Source organism: Perognathus longimembris, chromosome 5 (assembly GCF_023159225.1).
Source record: "Perognathus longimembris pacificus isolate PPM17 chromosome 5, ASM2315922v1, whole genome shotgun sequence".
NCBI lineage: Eukaryota > Metazoa > Chordata > Mammalia > Rodentia > Heteromyidae > Perognathus > Perognathus longimembris.
Window position 1 is genome coordinate 41098036 of NC_063165.1, and position 22488 is coordinate 41120523.

General features: G+C 42.3%; 1 protein-coding gene across 3 annotated transcripts in view; it reads right to left on the reverse strand.

Moving 5' to 3' along the window:
- Positions 1–13594: 13594 nt before the first annotated feature.
- Positions 13595–22488, reverse strand: part of Usf3 (upstream transcription factor family member 3) — a 35258-nt gene continuing 26364 nt past the window's right edge. For 2 of the 3 annotated variants that reach the window (XM_048346632.1, XM_048346633.1), the window contains one exon: positions 13595–21670. In XM_048346632.1, the coding sequence (XP_048202589.1) occupies positions 15207–21670 (6464 nt within the window). In that variant the 3' untranslated portion in view covers positions 13595–15206. Of the gene's footprint in view, positions 21686–22488 lie in introns of all 3 variants that reach the window. The other variant, XM_048346631.1, reaches the window with a different exon arrangement.

The following is a 22488-nucleotide window of genomic DNA, read 5'->3' on the forward strand; positions in this document are numbered from 1 at the left end:
GAAGGAAGGTGATCTCTAAGCCAGCTCCTTAGGGCAAAAGGCAGCGTCAGCTGCTTCCTCAGTATCTAAGCACTGAGCTCAATGTTCTCTGGGGCTGAAAGAATGCACACTTCAGTAAAGCAAGCAATTCTGGGTGATCACCTCTCTATTTAAAACTTTGAGGAAAAAGAGGAACAAAGAGAAACCTTCAGCTGGATGCGGGTGGCTCACACCTGTAATCCTTATTCACTGAGAGGCTGAGATCTGAAGACCACGGTTCAAAGCCAGCCAGTCAAGAAAGTCTGTGAGACTCATCTCCAATTAACCACCAGAAAACCAGTGGTACTGTCGCTCAAAGTGGTAGAGAACTGACCTTGAGCTAAGGAGCTCAGGAACAGCATCCAGGCCCAGAATTCAAGCCCCAGAATGAACAACAACAAAAACACCAAAACACAGAGAGGGAGAAAAACCTTCTTCATAGAAGGAGTAGTAGAGACAAGAAGATTGTGAAGTCAAACTTGAGTATGAATATGTCCACCTACTAGCTGTGTGGCCAAACCAGGAGCAGTGTTAGTATTCCCAGTTTCCCCAGGAAAGCGGAGCAGGAGTGTATTCATCAGCAGGGAAGGGAGTGGGGAGGGAAGACCTGGATCTCTCTTTTAGGAAAGTCTGTTCACTCACTCTGTTCCAGGAGGCCTTGGAGGATTTAAGAGCCCTCTTCAGGGCTGGGGATATGGCCTAGTGGCAAGAGTGCTTGCCTTGTATACATGAAGCCCTGGGTTCAATTCCCCAGCACCACATATATAGAAAACGGCCAGAAGTGGCGCTGTGGCTCAGTGGCAGAGTGCTAGCCTTGAGCAAAAAGAAGCCAGGGACAGTGCTTAGGCCCTGAGTCCAAGGCCCAGGACTGGCCAAACAAACAAACAAACAAACAAAAAAAACTCATTTGGGCTGGGAATATGGCCTAGTGGCAACAGTGCTTGCCTCGTATACATAAAGCCCTGGGTTCGATTCCCCAGCACCACATATATAGAAAACAGCCAGAAGTGGCGCTGTGGCTCAAGTGGCAGAGTGCTAGCCTTGAGCAAAAAGAAGCCAGGGACAGTGCTCAGGCCCTGAGTCCAAGCCCAGGACTGGCAAAAAAAAAAAAGAGGCCTCTTCACCCTCCAATACTCAGCCCAGGTTGCCTCATCTCCAGTCTCCAGCCTCCTCCAGGCAGTTTATCTCAGCATTTCTCTGATTTCAACACAAAGAAAAGAATGTTCCTGAAGCTCAAGTGGGTGGAAAGTGTGGATGTGACTTCATTTCTGTCGTCAAGAAAAGAAAACCTCTATTTTCTCCTCTTGAATAGCTCTGGCCTTCTTGTGAATGCTCTGTGCCCTGTTCCTGACCTGCTCCTGGAGGCTCAGCTTCTGTATGGAGGGGCTCCATGTGAAGATGTTCCAAAAGAAGTAGTTCCCCAAAAAAGCCTGGGGAGTGTCATGCAGGTTTCCAAATAACACCCCCCCTCCACACCTCCTGGGAAAACAAAAAAGAAAGACAAGATACTTATTCTTTCTCTCTCTCTCTCTTTTTCTTTCTTTCCCTCTCTTTCTCTTCCTTTCTCCCCACCCCTACCCCTAATACTAGGGCTTGAACTCATGGCCTGGACACTGTCCCTTAGCTTTTCCCTTTAAGGATGGTGCTCTACCACATCAGCCACAAATCTACTTCCAGTCTTTGGGTGGTTAACTGGAGAGGAGAGTTTCATTGCCTTTTCTACCTGGGATGGCTTTGACGGGTGCCCCTCAGATCTCAGCCTCCGGAGTAATTAGAATTACAAGCATCAGCCACTGGTGCCCAGCTTACAAACCAAACTCTTGATTACTATGCTTCTGTTTGGGGAAATAGACTGGAGGGGGCAGGATACATAGCTGTGGCTACGTTTTAATGTCTCCATTGTGAACAAGGTCAAGTGCCTACTAAGTCTTAGGTCTTCCTCCAACTGAATTCAAAAGACCTTGGAAAGAGCCACAAGTCAGCCTTCCACAGGAGTCTCAAGAACCCCATAACAATTGAGTTTTAGCTTGGACAAGTCACTTCTGCCACCAGAGAGCCTTTCTTGCTGGACTTCACTGGGACCTTTTATACCTTACACTTTTCCTGAAGACCACTGAAAGACAATGAAAATGAGGTGGCTACCATAGCGACTAGAGAGTCGAGTGGAATTCTGCCCTCTTCCTTTCCTACATCAGGAGTGTTTAAATTAAAATAAATTATTAGAACAGCCTCAATGTCATCTTAGCTTCCAAGTGTTAAATACATTTGGGTGTCCTGTTTCTCATTTCAACATTACGTATAGTTGGTTGTTGTTGTTTTTTTAATCAGTGGAAGAGATATTAGTATACAATCCTACCATTGCTAGCTGCTGGGCCCCTTTGTACTTCAAATCTTGACATTCTTTATGAATCAAAACATGATATCTTTTAAAGAAACTATTACCCGGAAGGATTTAAAAGATAAATGTTAAGGGTGCTATTATCACAGAAAGAAGCTAATTTACATTTTTAATTTGTGTTGTATTATTTATCAGAATAATTCTCAAAGCATGAGCTCCTCCCCCACCCCCCACCCCCAGGGAAAATGACAAATTCAGGCCTGAAGTCTACTCTGCTTCTGTCTCAGAGTGGAACAACTCCCAAAGCAATCTGCTTTTTCAGGAAGTTGCTTCCCTTTATTTCCTCCTTCTCACTACTCCTCTACTTTCACAGATCTGAAATGCAGCTTCAGCTGGGCACCAGTAGCTCACACCTGTAATCCTAGGTACTCAGGAGGCTGAGATCTAGGGAGCACAGTTCAAAGCTAGTCTAGATAGAAAAGTTCATGAGGGGGCTGGGGATATGGCCTAGTGGCAAGAGTGCTTGCCTTGTATACATGAGGCCCTGGGTTCGATTCCCCAGCACCACATATATAGAAAACGGCCAGAAGTGGCGCTGTGGCTCAAGTGGCAGAGTGCTAGCCTTGAGCAAAAAGAAGCCAGGGATGGTGCTCAGGCCCTAAGTCCAAGGCCCAGGACTGGCCAAAAAAAAAAAAAAGAAAAGAAAAGAAAAGTTCACGAGACTCCTCCAAAATAATCAGCACAAAACCAAGCTGGAGTTGGAGTTCAAGTTGTAGAACACAAGCTGTAAATAAGTAATCTGAGAGAGTAAGGTCCTGAGCTCAAGCTCAGAACAATTTAAAAATAATAAATGCTGTTTCAGTCAATAGGAAACATTTGGATCTAGCACCGTGAGAAATTAGGGTACCACGGTGTGCAAAATGTACTTCATCTCTCCCAGCACACAATCTCTGGCCCAAGAGGGAAGAGAGACATGAAACAAATCATTATAATTCATTCATGGAAAGCAAGCAAAGAGCCAGAAGAGAATGGTCCTACGTGAATTATTAGGTGCAGAACAGAAAATAATTCAAATAATGATAAGCCATCATTATCATCATAGCAATACTGATAATGATGAGTCATCTTCAATCCCAAGTGTGTATTCCTAATTGCTGGTAAAACATAGTATAAGTGGCAACTGAACCGATGATTTTGCTGTGTCTTGAATCCTTTGATATTTCCTATTCTCTGCAGTAGTCAAGTCTGCAATCACCAAGAAAGACCAGATTCGGTGATAACCACCTCATTTGAAAAGCAAGCTGCTGCCCCAAATAAGAATGTTTTCTTATTATCTTAAATAGCCCCAAAACTCTGGAGAACACCTTGTTCCTGTTCTGTTTCAGCAATAGAGCCAAAAACACCTCTCTGTAATTCCTCCTGGGACAAAGCCCACTGAGCTAATGGCCAACCAGGCTTTAACTCAAAGGGGGAACTGTTGTAATTCTGCAGATCTTTCTCATCCTCTCTCCCTATTGAACTTCAAACCAACTTCTGCACCTCAGAAGATGGCTAAAGATGTACTGAAGTGCAATACTGAAATGCTCCCTTCTCTGCACTTTACCATGTCTTTGTTTGACATATGGGAATGGGTGGCCAGACCTAACTTGAGACTCCTGGATTTGGGGCCTGGGATCTAAGAATCGAGTTTCAGTAGCATCTCTCTACAACCAAATTCCTAGAGAGAATATTTGGCTTTACAGTTCTCCATAGGAGGCCTCTCCAGGGAGGGGCAGGGCTGCTGCTTTCCTGATTCCTAGTCCTATTGCAAAATGAAACAAAGAAATAGAGTCATTGAAATAGTCATCTTGCTAGAACCTAGCATCAGGAAGAAAGGTGCTTAGTCTCCAGAATGAGTAACTTTGAAGCCAGGCACCCGTGGTTCACGCCTGTAATCCTAGCTACTCAGGAGACTGAGATCTAAGGATGTGGTTCAAAACCAGCCTGGGCAAAAAAGACCATGAGACTCATGTTTCCAATTAACCAGCAAAATGCCTGAGCTATGGCTCAAGTGGTTGAGCAAACAAGCTTGAACAAAAAAGCTGAGGGAAAGTATTCCAGCTCTGAGTTCAAGTCCCAGTATGATCACCAAAAAATAGTATATTAAGAAGCTCCAGTTGACTTTCAAGTGCTCGAATAATTTGATAGACCGTTAAATAGAAAGAAAAACTGATACAAAGCAAAAAATAAATAAATGTCAAATCAGAAGATAGATGGAAACTCAGATGAAGGTCAGGTTAACGTTGGATAGTCTTAGGGGCAAGGAAAGATGTAAAATTTCACCCTAATCTATCCTTTAAATCTATAAATGCAGGTGCTTTTCACAAAAGGATAAATGAGATTGGATTGGAAAATGGAGGGGAAAAAAATAGCCACATTCAGTACTAGAGCTTGATCTCAGGGCTTGGGCTCTGTCTCTGAGCAGTTTTCCTCAAGAATACCACTCTACCACTTGGGCCATCACTCCACTTCTGGCTTTTTTGGTGTTTAACTGGAGATAAGAATCTCACAGACTTTTCTTCCCAGTCTGGCTTTTTAAATCATGATCCTTAGTTCTCAGCCTGTGGGTGGCTAGCATTACAGGTTTGAGCCAACAGCACCTGAGCAATTTTCAACACTTATCTGAGCATGTATATTGAATTATCTAATTATTAAATTACTTACAAAAGGAGAATGCTTTCCAAAGTTCAGAAGCTATATGACTGTTATGCAAACCCAAGGAACAATGTAAGCTACAGAAAGCTCAACCAGTAAAACCACAGCTTTGGACAGTGTTGGCTCTCTAAGGCGGAGTAGCTGGGTTCAAGCAGATTGTTGTGTCTGTTTCTAAGCTTGTAAAGAAACAAACTCTTTCTTATAAATTCAATGCTTGCATTTGTCAAAGGGCCATAGTACCCCAAATTCTCTTAAAATTAAATACACTTTCCATAAATTGTTAGGTTACTACTAGAACCACATGGGTTCCAAAACAAAAACTGAAAGGGAAAGGACGCAAAGGAATGCAGTGGTTTTGTTCTTCGTTTCTAACAAATGTTGAGAGACTCAAATGTTGTCAAGAGCCAAAAGGCCCCCAGAGCTGCCTCTGAACCTGATTTGTGCTGGCCCAACCAGTGAGGCAGAACCTGCAACTGCCGGCAATGGTTGAACTGTTGGTGTTCTGCGTGGCTGGGCCCCACCCTCTCCTCTGGAACAGACTGCATAGACTTGGGAAATGACCAGGCATCATTGGCTCACACCTGAAATCCTAGCTACTAAGGAGGCTGAGAGCTAAGGATGGAGGCTTGAAGGCACAAGGATAGAAATGAGATTCTTATCTCCAACTAACCATCAAAAAGCTAGACTGCAAGTATGGCTCAAGTAGTACAGTACCAGTCTTGAGAAGAAAATAGTTAAGTCACAAAGAGCACAAGGTCTTGAATTCAAGTCCTTGTATCCGCATTATATATACATACATATATATATATATATATAGAGAGAGAGAGAGAGAGAGAGAGAGAGAGAGACTTGGGACATACTGTTTCTTCACTTGAGGTATGATAAGAATGGCAATAAAAGCTGGGTGCTGGTGAGTCATGCCTGTAATCCTAGTTACACAGGAGGCTGAGATCTAAGGATCGTAGTTCAAAGCCATCCCATGCAGTAAAATCAATGAGACTCCAATTAACCACCAGAAAACTGGAAGGGGTGCTGTGTCTCAAGTGGTAGAGCGCTGGCCTTGAGCTGAAGAGCTCAGGGACAGTGCCTAGGCCCAGAGGTCAAGCCCCACTACCAACAAAAAAGGGGGGGAAAGTGGCACTGTGGCTCCAAGTGGCAGAGCACTAGCCTTGAGCCAAAGAGCTCACACATAAACAAACACATAAACAGCACCACATAAACAGAAAAAGCTGGAAGTGACTTTGTAGTTCAAGTGGTAGAGTACTAGCCTTGAGAAAAAAAAAAAAAACAGGGACAATGTTCAGGCCCTGAGTTCAAGCTCCTGGACAGGAATACTAAATGTTTTGATTAGGATAATCAGTGCTCCCCTCCCCAGTGGTATAAAGTATAAACTAAGAGGCAGGACCTTGCTAAAGGAAGTGGGCATTGGACTATGCTTCTGAAGATTATCTCTGGTCCTTGTCACTCCCTTCCCTTTTCCCCCATGCTGTTTCCTTGATGCCATGTGGCGAACAGCTCTGCTCCAGTATATCATTCCACCATGATGTGCTGCTTCCCACAGGCACAGAAATCACAGTACTAGCTCACTATGGACTGAAACCTCTGAAACTGTGAGCCAAAATAAAATCCTTCCTTCTTTTTTTTTTTTTTTTGTCATCTCAGGGCCTGGGCACTGTTCCTGAGTTCTTTTGCTCAAGGTTAGTGCTCTACCACTTTGACGCATAGCTCTACTTTTGAGTGGTTAATTGGAAATTCCTGCCTGGGCTGGCTCCAAACCAGTCCTCAGATCTCAGACTTCTGAGTAGTTAGGATTACAGGTATTAGACACTATTGTCTGGCATCATTTCTTTTTATATAGCTCAAAGCAATGTTATAAAATATAGACAACTTTAGAATTTTTAAGAAGTCTTCCTATACAATTGGCTATTATAAAATGTCCCTCTTTACTTGAATTACTTGCCTTAATGTCGGTTTTCTTGTGATGAGAAAATAGTTCCTGAAGTCTTTAGTAGCAAAATTATATTTGGATAAACCATTACATGTGCCAGGATGCACAGAGATGTTTAACTGAGACTTACTCAATTTCAAAAAGCTCAATAGTTCCACCAATCCTTCAGTTCCACCTCAACTAGGATGAGCCAACCAGAAGCAGTCCTTCCCTAGTATCATCAAAATATCCCACCAGCAAATTCCTGTCATACCCAGATCCTGAATATTTTTTGTCCCCTTTATTATACTTAGGTCCTCCTTCCTACTTCTTCTCCCTCTCCAAATGCTAGCGCCTTCTTATAAGGAGCCAGCTCACTGATTCTCCTCACTTGACAAATTTGCATATTCCCTGAATGTGTAATTAACTTTTAAAAATGACTGTGGTCACTGGCTCTCTTGTGCTGTGGCACCCAATGGTTCTGATTCAGATTTGGGGCAGCCGAGCAGCAGGAAACAAAATGTTTGGTTCTAATATTCTGGTTTTGATATAGTGTATCAGTTTTCTTTTGAAAAGTGGTCACATCATTTAAGTGTGATGTTTTAATATGTCTGTGTCTCATAAACATCACATAGCTTGTTCAGCCTTTAGATTTAGTTTGCTTTTTAAATTGTAAGTGAACATTTTAATCTATAATCACTCTAACTTACTGATTTTAAATCTAACCTTTTGCTATTAGCCTATTTACTTTAGAAGTGCGAGGGCAAAGAGACATGGCTCAAATGTTAAGTGTCTGCCAAGTTAAGTTCAAACCCCAGTACCACTAAGATAAAATAATAGGGAAATTGTGAGGCTCAAACTGGATTCTATGCATTAATCAAATATTTCTGTTATTCTTGTTTATCTTCTGTACTAACATTTGGTTTTACCTTACTATATTATTCTTTTTCTAGTTATCCTTAAAATTATGACAACTTTTTTTTTTTTTTGCCAGTCCTGGGGCTTAGACGCAGGGCCTGAGCACTGTCCCTGGCTTCTTTTTGCTCAAGGCTAGCACTCTGCCACCTGAGCCACAGTGCCGCTTCTGGCCGTTTTCCATATATGTGGTGCTGGGGAATCAAACCAAGAGCTTGATGTGTAGGAGGCAAGCACTCTTGCCACTAGGCCATATTCCCAGCCCCCAACAAACAACTTTTGACTATACAATCTACTTCTTAACTATATTCCCAACTTTTCAGGAATGAAATATTGGAGGCAAAATTTATTTACACTTTCACTTTGTGCTATTTACTTGTACCACTTCTACATATTTTCAAACCTTATTAGACATCATTTTTATTTACTTATTTACTTATGATTGTTCTGGGTTTGAGCTCAAGGCCTTAAGCTTGCTAGGTAGATAGATGCTCTACTACTTGAATAGGACCATACTTCTGGTCCTATTCTGGCAAAATTTGAAGGCTGCTTAAAAATAATACTTTAGTAACTAAAGACAAGCAGGATTAAATTAGCACATGCAATGATCAGAAGAAGCAGAATTCACAATGCAAAAATGCAAAGTTTATTTTCTTAAATAAAATACTATATTTATATCTATACAAATAATTATTACAACCATTAAAATGTTACATTTAACAATAAAAATTTCAAAACTTTAAACAAGAGCATGGTTTGGAATATTCACACCCTAATACAATGCATTTGTAAAAAGATGTCAAAATAAACAGGACCTATTCTTATTTACAACTGTAGTACAATCTGATCATAGTATACACATCTGCTCTGTATTTTATTACAAAACAGATTTTTTTTCCATTAGAATTATAAACCAGGTGATTTACAGTAATAGGACAGAGAGACAGCAGACACTGCTGGCTTGGTAATAGATACAAATATTACACTATTGAAGCATTAAAATTATTTTTTTGTTTTCCCGGTGACTGCTCTACAGAAAGCTTCTCACCCAGTTTATCCATAAATAATTTCTGAAGGTAATTATGTTCAGATTTTTCCTTTTTTTTACCAAAATGAAAATAGATATATACATATATAACCTGCTGAAAGTGGAAGAATCTTTCTTCACAGTAACAACTGCAGCATCTTAAGCAACACTGTCTGGTCCCTTTCTTCTGGAAGATCAACAGTTCAACTCCCCATAAAGTTTACCACTATTGTCAAGTCCAGCCTCAGCGACCTCACAGGTGAAGCTGACTTTAAGACCTGAAGGGTGGGAGGGCACAGAGGTCTCACAAAGTGAAGAAAGGATCTCAATAGATCAAATTATGTGTGTAGCTGTGCGACAAAAACAAAATTAAAGAACATCTTTGTAAAAATGTTACATTACAAATGAAGTTTTCTACTTCTCATACAAGCTCTAGTGATAGATTACTCAGTCTCCAAAATAACACCAATTTGCATGTTACACCCAACATTCTCAACCTGTTGACCTTGGTTTATGAAGCATCTGACCACAGTCACATGCCTGGAAGATGACATCAGGATGTAGAATTGACCACCACGCACATGTTGTGTATAAAAGCAATTTGGCTACTAACTAGCAAGTTGTTTTTTGTTTTTTTTGTGTTTGTTTTTTGTTTTTTTTTTTTGCCAATCCTGGGCTTGGACTCAGGGCCTGAGCACTGTCCTGGCTTCTTTTTGCTCAAGGCTAGCACTCTGCCACTTGAGTCACAGCGCCACTTCTGGCTGTTTTCTATATATGTGGTGCTGAGGAATTGAACCCAGGGCTTCACGTATACGAGGCAAGCACTCTTGCCACTAGGCCATATTCCCAGCCCATTTTTTGAAAGATGGCTCCGAGCATGATAAGGCAACAGTGAGAAACACCGGCTATCCTACTTGTCTTCTACAAGGTGTCTGCTGACCCAGCAGGTACCGTCCCAGATGGCCTTTTGCTTTCACAGGGGGGAATGGGTGAGTGATATGTTCCAGTATCTGGCCTAAGGACCAGAGGCACAGTTCCAGGTTAAAGTGCAGTACCAGGGCAGAGGCATAGGGACAGAACTAGAAGCTGGGTGTCCCACAAGGACCTCAATACCTTCTTCCTGTGTATCTAGACTGCCTAAGTATAAATGTGATTCCACACTCTAGTAGAAACTAACACAGAGAGAGTAGAATACAGACAGAGGAAAGTAAAAAAGAGACCATTTTCTATAGAACTTTGGAGAAGGAAAAAAAAACAGTAAAAAAATAAAAAGGCATCTGGAGAAGTTAATTTCTGTCTTGAATTTGCAGACAGGCTATCTGAAAATCATTGCTCAGAAATGGACTCCACACCAGTTCTTCTGGCTGATGCCCTGTGGGTGTACACTGCTATAGGCAAAGCCTGCAATTATCTGGGTAACAGAATCACAATGACTCTCAAGTTCCCAAGGACAATGGCCCTAGGCCATTTCATGTTGTTGACACTTTCTTGTGCCCTTTCTTCAGTGTTCCCTGGGAAAAAATTCAGTTCACCAAACCAAGGAACACAGCCATATGGCACACTAAAATATTAAACCAAGTTTGCTCTAATGTTGTTTGGAAAAACGATTATCACCCCTTAAGAGCCTAGGAGACACATCAGTCCCCAAAACCAAATCACCCTCACACACTGACCTAACAGATGCTTGTCCCAATAAATGCTTGCAGGCCAAGGAGCAATTATCTTGTCCCAATAAATGCTTCCAGGCAAAGGAGCAATTATCTTGCTAAGCACATGCACAGGCTCCCAGTCACCAGTGTGACAAGGAGCAGGTAGGAGCAAATCAGAGCTTAGGTTCTGGTGCATCGAAGGAAAGAGAAAGCTGAGAAGCATGTTAGTAAGTCTTGATCCTTTCTTAAAACTCCCAATTACTTCCATTAAGAGGGATCCACGTTTTTGTTTTTGTTTTAGTATTAGTTTTGACCTCTCCATGAAATGGCTGTTAGAAGCCAAGAGCAAGGCAAATGTAGTAGCTAGTAACTGCTTGAATAATTGTGTGCTTTAAGAAGTCTGATTCTTAGGCCTGGCGCCAGTGTATTAAACCTGTAATTCTAATCACGAGGCTGAGATCTGAGGATTGCAGTTCAAAGCCAGCCCAGTCAGAAAAGTCCATAAGACTCTTATCTCCAATAAACTACTCAGAAAAAGCGTAAGTGGCTCTTAGCCTTGAGCACATAGAGGGTCAAGGACATCGCCCAGGCTCTGAGTTCAAGCCCCATGACTGGCAAAAAAGAAAAAAAAGTCTGCTCCTTAAAAGTTGATCTTCATTGCAGTTCTGCATACCCCTTGTCTGTGACTGGAGACTGCTGCTCCCTTTCCTTTGCACAGTTCAGACATGTCAGATCTCAGCGTGATCACAGTGAGAGTCTGCATGTACTTAGAACAATGATGCTACCCTTGGTATCCCAAGAGATCTTACAATAATAAGACAAAACAAAAGCTCCTAAAGTGATATCAAACACTTCCAAAGCTATCTATATTTTAAAGAAAAAGTTGTATCAAATTTCTTCTATGATCGACTTGTTTAACCAACGCATTGGAAGTTTACACATGAAGACATTTGAAATTATTAAAACTTATTGTTCAATGTTGAATCACCTTTTTCTGTGAGTCTACATGACCAATAATGCTAAAAAAAAAAGAGCAATGATGTAATCAATGACCACTTATGACTCAGATATAACTTTGTGTTATTAAATTAGTCTTAATGATTTTTTAAAAAATAGAATCAAATGTTAGCAATCTTAGAATAACATTACATTTTTTTATAACCAAAATTGACTGCTTTCTTTTTTTTCCTTATTACATCAGCAAAAAATTGAATCTGGATATCGCCAGTTATTATATAACAATGTCCTCTCCCAAATCATGTTGCTTTAATTATTAAATACTTAAAAACAATACTGCTGATAAATACTCATGCTTTTAAATTAAGAGCACTAATGGTGTGAACAATTTCAGACTTGGGCCCATACATGAAATAATCTCTAACTTATATATGAATTATATCTATAAGACATTTAGAACCATAAAAGCCTGATTATTAGCAAATGATCACATCTTTCTTCAACTGGTAAAGTAAGCCTGAGACTCAGTCAACATCAAAGTATAGTATGCTTGTGGACGCACTGAGAAATGCAAACGCTGTCTCCTGAAAGTTACAGACTTTTGAGAACTTTCAGCCTCTCAAATGGAATGGTGCTGAGCACCTGTAGTCAAGTCCCCAGCTCACCAGGATTGAAGGAGGCTGAGGCAAGATGGATGAGTTGGACCCAGGAGTTCAAAATTAGTCTGGCCACCTAGCAAGATTCTAATCACACACACAAAAAGAAAGAGCCAGGTGCCAATGGCTCATACTTGTAATCCTAACTACTCAGGAGGCTGAGATCTGAGGACCTTGGTTTGAAGTCAGCCCAGGCAGAGTAGTCTGTGAGACTCTAAGCAAGCACAAAAAAATCCAGAAGTGGAGCTGTGACTCAAGTGGCAGTGCATTAGCTAGCCTTTGAGCAAACGAAGCTAGAAACAGCTGCTCAGGCACTGTAGTTCAAGTCCCAGGACCAGTGCTCATGCATACGTGCACACACATACATACACACACACACACACACACACACACACACACACACAAAGTGAGTTTCTCCCTAGCCTGTCACTTTAGTTCCAATTATACTTAGCAATCCCTAGTCCTTCAGAACTCTCTGACAAGGGGATGTATGTGTGAGAGACAGAAAAAGAGCAGAGGGAGAATGAATAGTCAAATACTAACTTGCCCATCCAGGAACTGGCACACTAGACCTTTCAACCACAAAGAAAAATCTGGATGTAAAAGCTTAAAGTTCACTTAAGAGATTTAACACACAAGTACTAAATCTCATTTTTTTCTCCAGTCAAAAACTTTAAAATGGGGCTGGGAATATGGCCTAGTGGTAAAGTGCTTGCCCCATATACATGAAGCCCTGGGTTCAATTCCTCAGCACCACATATATAGAAAAAGCCAGAAGGGGCTGGGGATATGGCCTAGCGGCAATAGTGCCTGCCTCGTATACATGAGGCCCTGGTTCAATTCCCCAGCACCACATATACAGAAAACGGCCAGAAGTGGCACTGTGGCTCAAGTGGCAGAGTGGCCTTGAGCAAAAAGAAGCCAGGGACAGTGCTCAAGCCCTGAGTCCAAGCCCCAGGACTGGCCAAAAAAAAAAAAAAAAAATAGTGCCTGCCTCGAAAAAGCCAGAAGTGGTGCTGTGGCTCAAGCGGTAGAGTGCTAGTCTTGAGCAAAAAAAAAAAAAAAAGCCAGGGACAGTGCTCAGGCCCTGAGTTCAAGCCCTAGGACTGGCAAAAAACAAAACCAACAAACAAAAACTTTAAATGCTATGTCTACCTATTGTCTTAGTAATCTATTTATGAAGCTTTCTTCTTCCCCAAGATCATTTTCAAGGGAGAAAAAACAGCTTTCTCCTGTTGATACCACCTTCCCCACCCCCCACCCCCCTCCTGCTTTGTTGGCAGGAAAATGATCCGATGTCACAGCTGAAGAAGCCCAAGTCCCTTTTGTTGAGTTTTCACTGATAACTGCTCTGACCAGTACTTGGGAGGCTTTCTGAGCATGAAGGGGGGTGAGGGGGGGTACGGGGGGGCACGGGGTAGCTGGTCCCTGTGATCACTGCTTTAACAGAGAAACAAACAATATTTATGCATTTCTCCTTCCCATTCCATTTTTACCAGAATATAACAATGAAACCATCATTTTACAGATTTAAAATAAAAACATAGGTTTTTACATGGTTTTTAAAATTGAAAATATGCTTTACATTTTATTATTAGTTTCAGTGGGCCGGAGGATAAAAGAAACCCATCTATCTACCTCAAGGTTGCTGGGTTTTGTTTTTTTTTATGATTCTATAGGTCTCAATTTCCCATTTTCAGATGGCAAGCCTATTATGTTTCAAATTCATTTATTAATTTTAACTGACAGATAAGATTCTATGTATTGTGTACACATTACTTTGAAGTATATACACATTAGGGAATACTAAGGACTAGTTTTACTTTTAAAATGTCTGTTTTCACAAACTCTCACATACACACACATACAAGGATGTATATAAAATTTTTTTCTAAAGCACCATTTCACACCTATCATGAAAAATAATTCATTTTCTTGTACAACTTTTATGAAGATAATAATGCAATATACAATATCATATTTAAAATATAAATATCAGCAAATGAAAACACTGAGAACTTAAAATTCTGTTCAGAAATATTTTTAAAAGCTTACATAAATTTGTAAATTATGAACTCATGATTTATTGAGCAGTCCTAATATTTCAATGAATGGGAAAGAATTTATTTCAGCATAAAATAAATAAAATAAAAAGAGAACACTAAATCAAAATTCAGTTGAAACTCTAATGGTCAAGTGAACCCATGAGACTCTACAATGTGACTTACTCTTATCTCAGAGCCCAATACATAATGCAAAAACAAAATGGAGAATATTTACGTACTTTACCCTTTAGCTTTCTATTTTGAAGACTAATTATATGAGGAAGACTTTGCTTCAGACCATCTTGGCACAATAAAGGATAATGTAGCTCCCTACTTTGAAAAAAAAGTCAAGGAGCTTAGATAATTGATGAATAATTACAATAAAAAAAAAAGACTACTTAAACCAAACCTTAGAAAGCTGATAAATAATTCATTTATTACTGAGTTTTAATATGGGCATTTGATTCAGTATCAATTCAATACCTGCCATGAAAAAGTAACTGTGTTTTAGATTTGGCTATCAGCCAACCTTGAGTAATAAGCCATCATGTTTTATCAACTACTTCAACTGTCTAGTTTACAATTATCAATAACCCAGGTTTAAAACCTTAGTCCCTTCCTACCACGCAGCATATGCCAAGATGATGACCATCAACTTATATTTGGTTAGTATTTAGGGAACGTAAGCCTATATGTCAAACATGTATGTGTAAATATGCCTGAAAGATTAAAAAAATAAAAACACACCATACATTTAAAAATAAATGACTTCTTTTTGGCAACCCAGTATTTGCATTATCTGTGGCTTGGCTTCCCTACAATCCAAAGCTAAGTGAAACAAGATTATACAAACAGATGTACACACACACACACACACACACACACACACACACAACCTCTCTCTCAATGCACATGTGTGTATGCACCCACAAGCACGCTTGTGATCCCATCCAATACCTTTACATCTAGTTTACATGTATTTAAACAGCAGAACTGCAATCATGACCTAAAATATGGCTTATGTTGTGGGCAGGTCTATTTGAGGACTGCTTGGAAGAGTCAGAGGCAGAAGAGTTTGCTATTGTAAGCAAAGGTGACATTGCTGAGCCATCAGGAAGAGCTGTTGCTATTTCTGGAAACAAAGATGTCATATTAAAATTGGATAAGTGTGAGTTGGTCATGTGCATTGGGGGCATATCCGGGAGAAGAGGAAAACTTGGTTGGGCAAAGCCAACAGGTCTAGGAGGAGATAAAATTGATCCGAACCGATTATTTAAACTTCCACTGTTTACTTTCTCTGTGCTAGGATTGGAGAACATTTGATTAGGAAAATAGGGGATTGAAATATCATTGGACAGCGGCGGATGAGCAGGAGAATAGGGAGGATAAAAGGAGGATAAAGTATTTTGGGGATCTACTGGAATGAGGGCTGGAGTTCGAGTGGCACTGGGCTGAGTGACCTGTGGAATGAAAGAAGAGTTAGCATTTATTGGTGGATTCATGCTGCCCTCCGGAATAAAGGGAAAGCCAAAATTTTGTGATAGCGTATGTTGATCAGGACCTGAATTATCATTAGGTACTTGGGGACTGTCAGGCATGAAACGAACAATACTTCCTCTCTTCTCTGTAGAAGGCTGTTGTCGTCCAAGAATCATACTGCCACTAGTAGAGAGAGGAAGATGGGGAAGACTTGGATCAAAGACATTACTGTGCCTTTGGTTTCCAGAACGATTCCTTTCAGGCGGACGGATTTTGGATCCACTACTGTCTTGCAGGGGATGTCTTGATCTCTGGGGAACTGAAGAATTAGCCTGGCGCACAGGAGGCCCTGGCTCAGCACTTCCATGAGACACAGCTGGGTGTGGCAAAGCCGGCCTTGCAACCCCGTGCATGTTGGTGGTGACAGGTGGGTTCATGTGGCCCTTGGTTCCATGACTGTCAGTAATCCTCATGGGATTGGACTTCTGTACAGAGACGTTGGGACTTGTGTTTCGACCTTGAATCTCTCCCGAGGAAGAAGAACTTGAAAAAGGAATACTCAAGGTGCCATTCCTGGTGTTCATAGCACCTAAAGACATGTCACAACTTTCCCTATTCTGACTCTCACTCTCTCTTCTAATATGGACACTTTCATGAGTCGGAGGACAGCTATATTCAATTGCGGAGGATGGTCCACATTGTGTATTTCTTGGATGTTCTGAGAGTGATCTCTGGCTTCCAATGATCTGATCGCCCAGGTGAGGGGCAAGCAAACTCTGCATGAAACTCTGGTGGCATGGGTTTTCACTGTCCCTTGGTGGAAGAGCATTTCCTGGGGGGATGCTCTGCACTGGTGGATAAGGTAATCTCTTTTGCCGGTCAATTGGTGGCGGGCCAGTGTTCTGACTAATTCGAAAAGCTTGGGACTGCATACTCCTCAGTGATGATACAGGGTTACCAATTTCATTGTTTCTTGAAGACTGTACTTCGAAATTACTCTGGGGCTGTTGACTGGCTCCACTTGGTTTAAATGTCTGACATTCAGAAAGGCGGATATCTGAGGCGACAGGGTGGTCCATGCGACCCTGCATATTATGAATAGCTATGCTCTTATTTCTGGGAACATCAAGATAGCTTCTCATTTCAAGCTGATCTGAAACTCTGGAGCCTTGAATTGATATACCCATCCTCTGCTCAGAATTAGAAGATGTCTTTCCAATAAGTGCCTCGGCAGAATAACTTGAAACTCGATTTCTCTCTGGCCTGTGTGGAGTACAGGTCATATCGGAAGGTCTGGTCACAATACTTGGTTGGGACACCATCTGCTGTTCCAAACCCCTTGATGGCAAAAGTCTCTGCATTGGATTGTGTCCAGATACATGGTCAGAAGAGACCCCAGAACCTTGCTGTCTGCTTCCGACATCCTGTTGCTGATGCATAATGTCTTGATTGAGATGGTTCTGGGGATGGCTATGGTGGTTCCGGCTAGTTGAAGGGTTTTCACAGCTCTTCTCTGGCTGGGAATTTCCAAAGTGTTGCTGCATCTGTTGCTGTATCTGCTGGTGGTGGGGATGTGGCTGACCACTCTTGGGTCTGGATTGCTCTGTTCCATGGTGCTTTGGTTGTAAGGAGAGCTGAGAGGCCTGAGTGCCCTGGACAAGATTCCTCTTTTTCTGCATTTGAACTTCCTGCTGCAGAGTTCTCTGTTGGTGCACACTGTGGGGCTGAGAATGGACAGCACTCTCAGCATGAGGTACATGATGCTGTAGTTGATACAAATGATGCCGCTCTCTTAACTGCCCTGCTTGCTGCTGCTGTTTTATGTACAGGTGGTTACTGTGAAGGTGGGAGACCCCTTGAGCAGGAACATGCTGCTGGAGGGCCTGGAGATGCGGATTTGTCTGAGTTTGCTGCTGCTGCTGCTGCTGCTCAGCAACTGAAGGCTGAGAACTACACTGAACTTCACTTTGCCTCAGAGTAGGAGCCACAAAGTTGTTACCAGGTGGAAATAATCTTTTAAGGCCATCTCCATGTGCTGCTGGGTTGCTAACAGGCACGACTGAGTTTGAAGAGTTGGGAGGGATCTGACTAACCATCATTTGCGTCTGATCAGAAATGCTGTCTGGAGTTCGGCTCATCAGGGGCATACTTTCAAGCCTGAGGGGCACTGGCTGGCAATGTTTTTGGCGTTTGGCTGAAGACAGCAAAAGGTCCTCTTGGACAGTGCGCTTTGCAGAATCTTTACGGCTTTCATGACTTGGTTTCAGAAGAGACTCTTGAGTCTGTGAATTTGGGATGGCAGTAGTCATAGTACTCAGCTGTTCCTGGGAATATTCTGTTATCAGAGATGGTCCAGGAGGCTGGCTGCCATAGGAGCTGGATGAAACAGTCGGATTAACTGTCACCGGAACAGGTGCTTGTTCCGAAGTTTGGGCTAAACCTGAACAGCTAACCATAGGATGGCTGATGTTGTTCTGATGGATGAGATTATTCACACTTAAGCTGGTAAGACTTGGTGGCTGGGAAGCTGAAACTTGTAAGGATGCATTTGATGTTTTAATTCCTACAGAACAACTTGGTTTTTCCAGGGGTCTATCCACTGTTACCTCAATTGAATCTTGAGAGTTAAATTCACTTGGTGTTGCTTCTGTCTGGCCTGTGTCATTCTCTCTGGGCATTTGTGATTTGAAAGGCTGGTCTCCCTCCAAAGATGACGTTTCAGAAGGCTTGGAAGTAACTTCCCTTATATCAGCCTGGATACCAACTCTTCCCTTCTCAATGTTCTCCTGGTCAAAAATAGCTCTTGCTGCAAGAGCTACTATATCAGTTTGCTCTGCGAAGGTACAGCTTTCACATGTATTTGTTGTTGCGCTGGTCACATCTTCTCTAGCTGTTTCAGGAAGCATGGATGCGACTGAGAAACTACGACTGCTGCCAGAGCTGGTTGACATGGGAGAGTCAGCCTGCCTGCTGGTGAGCAGAGAACCATTAATAACCTCTTGATCAGGGAGGCAGGGATGATGCTGTGGTGGGTCTCGATCATCACTGTTTATCAGTAGTAGTTCCTGTTTGGACTGTGAATCAACACTGGGATCAACTACCTTAGAATTTTCTGATGAAAAGTCAGAATGATCCATTTGGACTGAAAGAGAGGATTTCTGAGGGTTCTTTTCTTTAGCAAGATCAGACAGCAACGTAGTTAGACCCTGCCCCTTGAAGAGACTTGCCGTTTGCACTGTATCCGGTGACTCCTGTTGGGCTCGGCAAGGTTCTGTGAGGATTTCTACCTCAGAAACACACTCAGTACTTGTAGAGCTTGAGGTGGATGACAAACCGGAAACCTGAGAAACTAAACTCTGGGCATTATTTGGAGATGGGATCGGCACACTGCCTGAAGCGGAGGACTTGGTGGCATCCGACAGTGCAACACTAATTGGTGCTTTATCCTGAGATGTCTCTTGTGGCAAAGCGAGGGTAGAGTCTTTGGATTTTGCTGGGGCCACTGCAAAATGTTCACTAGCTTCAGATTCTTGGGAGGGTAAGCTAGACTCCTCGGCTGACTTCGATTTGGAGACAGACTCAGGAATGACTGATTCAGAATTGAGAATGTTCAAGGAATGTGAAGCAGAAACACTTCCAGTATTTGCCTGGGACATGGTGAGAGATGGCAGGACAACAGGGAGGCTTTCCAGCAGCCCATCACTAGATGATGATTCTCTGGGACCTTCGGTGCTGGGGCAATCTAACTTGCCCACATCTCTGCCTGGATTCGAGGGACATGCCAGCTTGTTAGCTGCTATGTGTTTCTTGGCCCCTGGCTTCTTACTCAATCTCTTTGACTTTGTGGCAGGTGGCGAACACGTGACAGTGTTGTTCATGGAGGAAGCAGTCACAAGACTATAAGTACTAGATAGTGGGGCTGAATTCTCTGTGGTCAAGGGAGGTGCTATAGTTGTTGTTAAAGAAACACAGTTAGCTGGGGTGCTTTGACTATTTGCAGCAGTTTGAAGATTGGCAGGCTGACTAATAGACAGTTGCACACAGCTCTGCCCAGCCATCTGTGATATGCTTTGATTGAGGCTGGCCAAAGCACCAAATGTATTCAGGGCAACATTGGTATTTGGATCTTCGCTGGTGGTGGGCTGAATAATTTGCATAGGGGTTTGGTTTGTGGTTCCTGATGAAGACATCACAGGCTGCAAAGCAAAGAGCTGTCCATTTAAAGAAATGGTTTGAGGCTGTTGCTGGTTTGACACTGTAACAGAAAAAGTCTGTGTTGAATTACATGTGGATAGAGATGAAGGTCTTGGTAGTATGTGAACAAGGTGCTTTCCTCCAAAAGTCTGAGGGGTTGAAACATTTTGCACTGAATTATGAGACCCTATTAGAGTACTGGCTCCATTGACAGGGAGTCGAACAGAAGCAGTAGGGGGAGCAGAGAGCAGTGGCAGTGGATTCTGATTGGCTGCCTGTATGATGACAATCTGTTGACCTACAGTTTGGTTGGGAACTTCTGCTCTCATAACTGTTGGGCATGGCGTTGTGCTGGGTGGCTGAAGAATGATGACGTTTTGGTTTGCTGGAGCTGCATTGACAGCTGACCCAACTGGCTGAGCCATCTGAATCACTTGCATTGCTGAATTCAGTGGAAGGATATTTTTGGGAGGCTGAGATTTCATTTGTGGCTGGGCAACTAGTGGCTGCATAGGTAAAGATGAACAGGAAGGAGAGGTTACTACTACGTGCTCAGCTGGCTGCCCATCTTCTGGAAGGGAATTATTTAAGTTGATGCCTGTAGTCACATGTCTACTGTGGTTGCTTGTGGTAGGGCTGGTACCAAGCTCATTTAATACTGGAGACACAGTAGATGCTGGTGTCTGGCTTAAGGGCTGAATTGTGTTTCCTGCCAATTGTAAAGTAGTCCATGTTGTTTGTGTGTTTCCAGCTGAAGAAATTCGGGTAAGGCTATTACTAATGTTTTTCAAATCAGAAGTGCTAACACTTGAAGAAGGCAAAGAACAAGAAAGAGTCCAACCATTGTCCAAGGAGTTTGCAGAAAGAGTGCTTGCTGGAGTGGCGGTCTTCCCGACTCCAGGGGCAGATGGTGCTACCACGGTGGTGGTATTTGCCGAGTCTGTGCTCTTGCTCATGCTCGCTGAAGAAGCATGGCCTGCAGAACTGGGAGGCTGCGAGCTGACTGTGGAAGTCACTGCAACAACAAAGGTGTTCTGAAAATTGCCTCGGAAGTCCTGGCAGGACTTGGGGCCCTGGTATGCTTGGGCTTTTGTGGCAGCTGCTGAGGAGCTCTGGGGAATGCCTGTAACACAAGGGGCTGTTTTCTTTAGCAATTTGGGGCTCTCTTGCCCATTGTTATTTTCTGCAGTGTTTTTCTCATTGACACATGTTTGCAAGGAACGAAGTTGGTGAGGTTCAGGCCCCACAGACACAGCAATCAGTGAGCCAGTAGTGGCACCAAGCATACTCGATTCACTTTCAGAGGTGGAAAGCTCCAAAATATTTTGAGTGGAAATGGTAGCAGGAAGACAAAGAGGAACAGACTGGTTGGCAGCCAATGAAGAAACCGTCGTCTGATGCCATGGCTTGTTTTCCGAAGGGTAAGCTCCAGAAATAGACACGGGAGTCACAAGATTGCAAGTCCTCTGTACTGGCACCACATTGGCAGTCTGCTTTTGTAAATTATGACCAACATTAAAGGCTATCCCTTGAACAGCTGTTCCCTGGCTGTTTGAACCAGGCTGACTCCCGTTGGAATAAACAATGATATTTTTTTGAAGCTGGTCGGATGGAATAACAACAGACACCTTTGAGTTTTTAAGATTTCCTTTCCAGTGGATTGTGGGGTCATCATATAAGCATATGTCATTTGCTTTCAGCAACTCGATATATCGGCCATTTTCTTTTTGGATTTCTTCCAGTTGTTTTCGTAGCTTTTTTATTTCTTCAGCTATAATATTAGAAACAAAATTTAAAAACACAAGTGAATACCCAACCAAGAAGGAATTATATACTAAGCTACTGAATTTGATTCCTAGTATTTGAAATATCTCAACTGAGATTCTTGAACTTTGTTAATGTAAGTCTTTCTCTTTTTTTTTTTAATCTTTAAAGGCCAATCAACAATAACGAAAAAAATCACTCATAATGGTATAGATTTCAGAATTCTCCATTCCAAGCTTTCTAGTAGTGCAAGTACACAGGGGAAAGAAGGGATGACATACTGATTTCAGAAAATCACACTGAGTAGCTATGTAATATATTCAAATGCTACAACCGCTTGCATGACTTGGGGCTCTTTTTGCAATTGTCTTAGTTTCTATTCTACCCTCTGAAACAATGGAGGCCAACAGGAGTGAGAACCTATCAGAAGTCAGTTATGAACACTGAAGAAAGACAGCATCAACACCGGGACCTATGTTTCCAGTGGTAAGGCCAAGGTACTGTTGAGCAGTGAGGGTGTCTGACATATCCTTCCCCTTTCTAAGGGAGACAGCTTCACCATGGGCAAGTTTGGCTGTTGGCATTTATGTTCGGGAACCCTATAAACATCCCCAACTGCCTTGCCATAGTGATAGGCATTCTTTTCTCTGCCTCACCTAACCCAGCCAATCCTCTTAAGCATATCCCATGAGGTAGCCTGAACTGAAAGCTCCATTTCAATAAGGATGAGTGGAGACTAACAGATCATTTTCTCAATTACTGAAGCTAGGAAATACAGATGCTAGTGTGCCATGGATATTAGAAATTATAAGCCAAATACAAGGC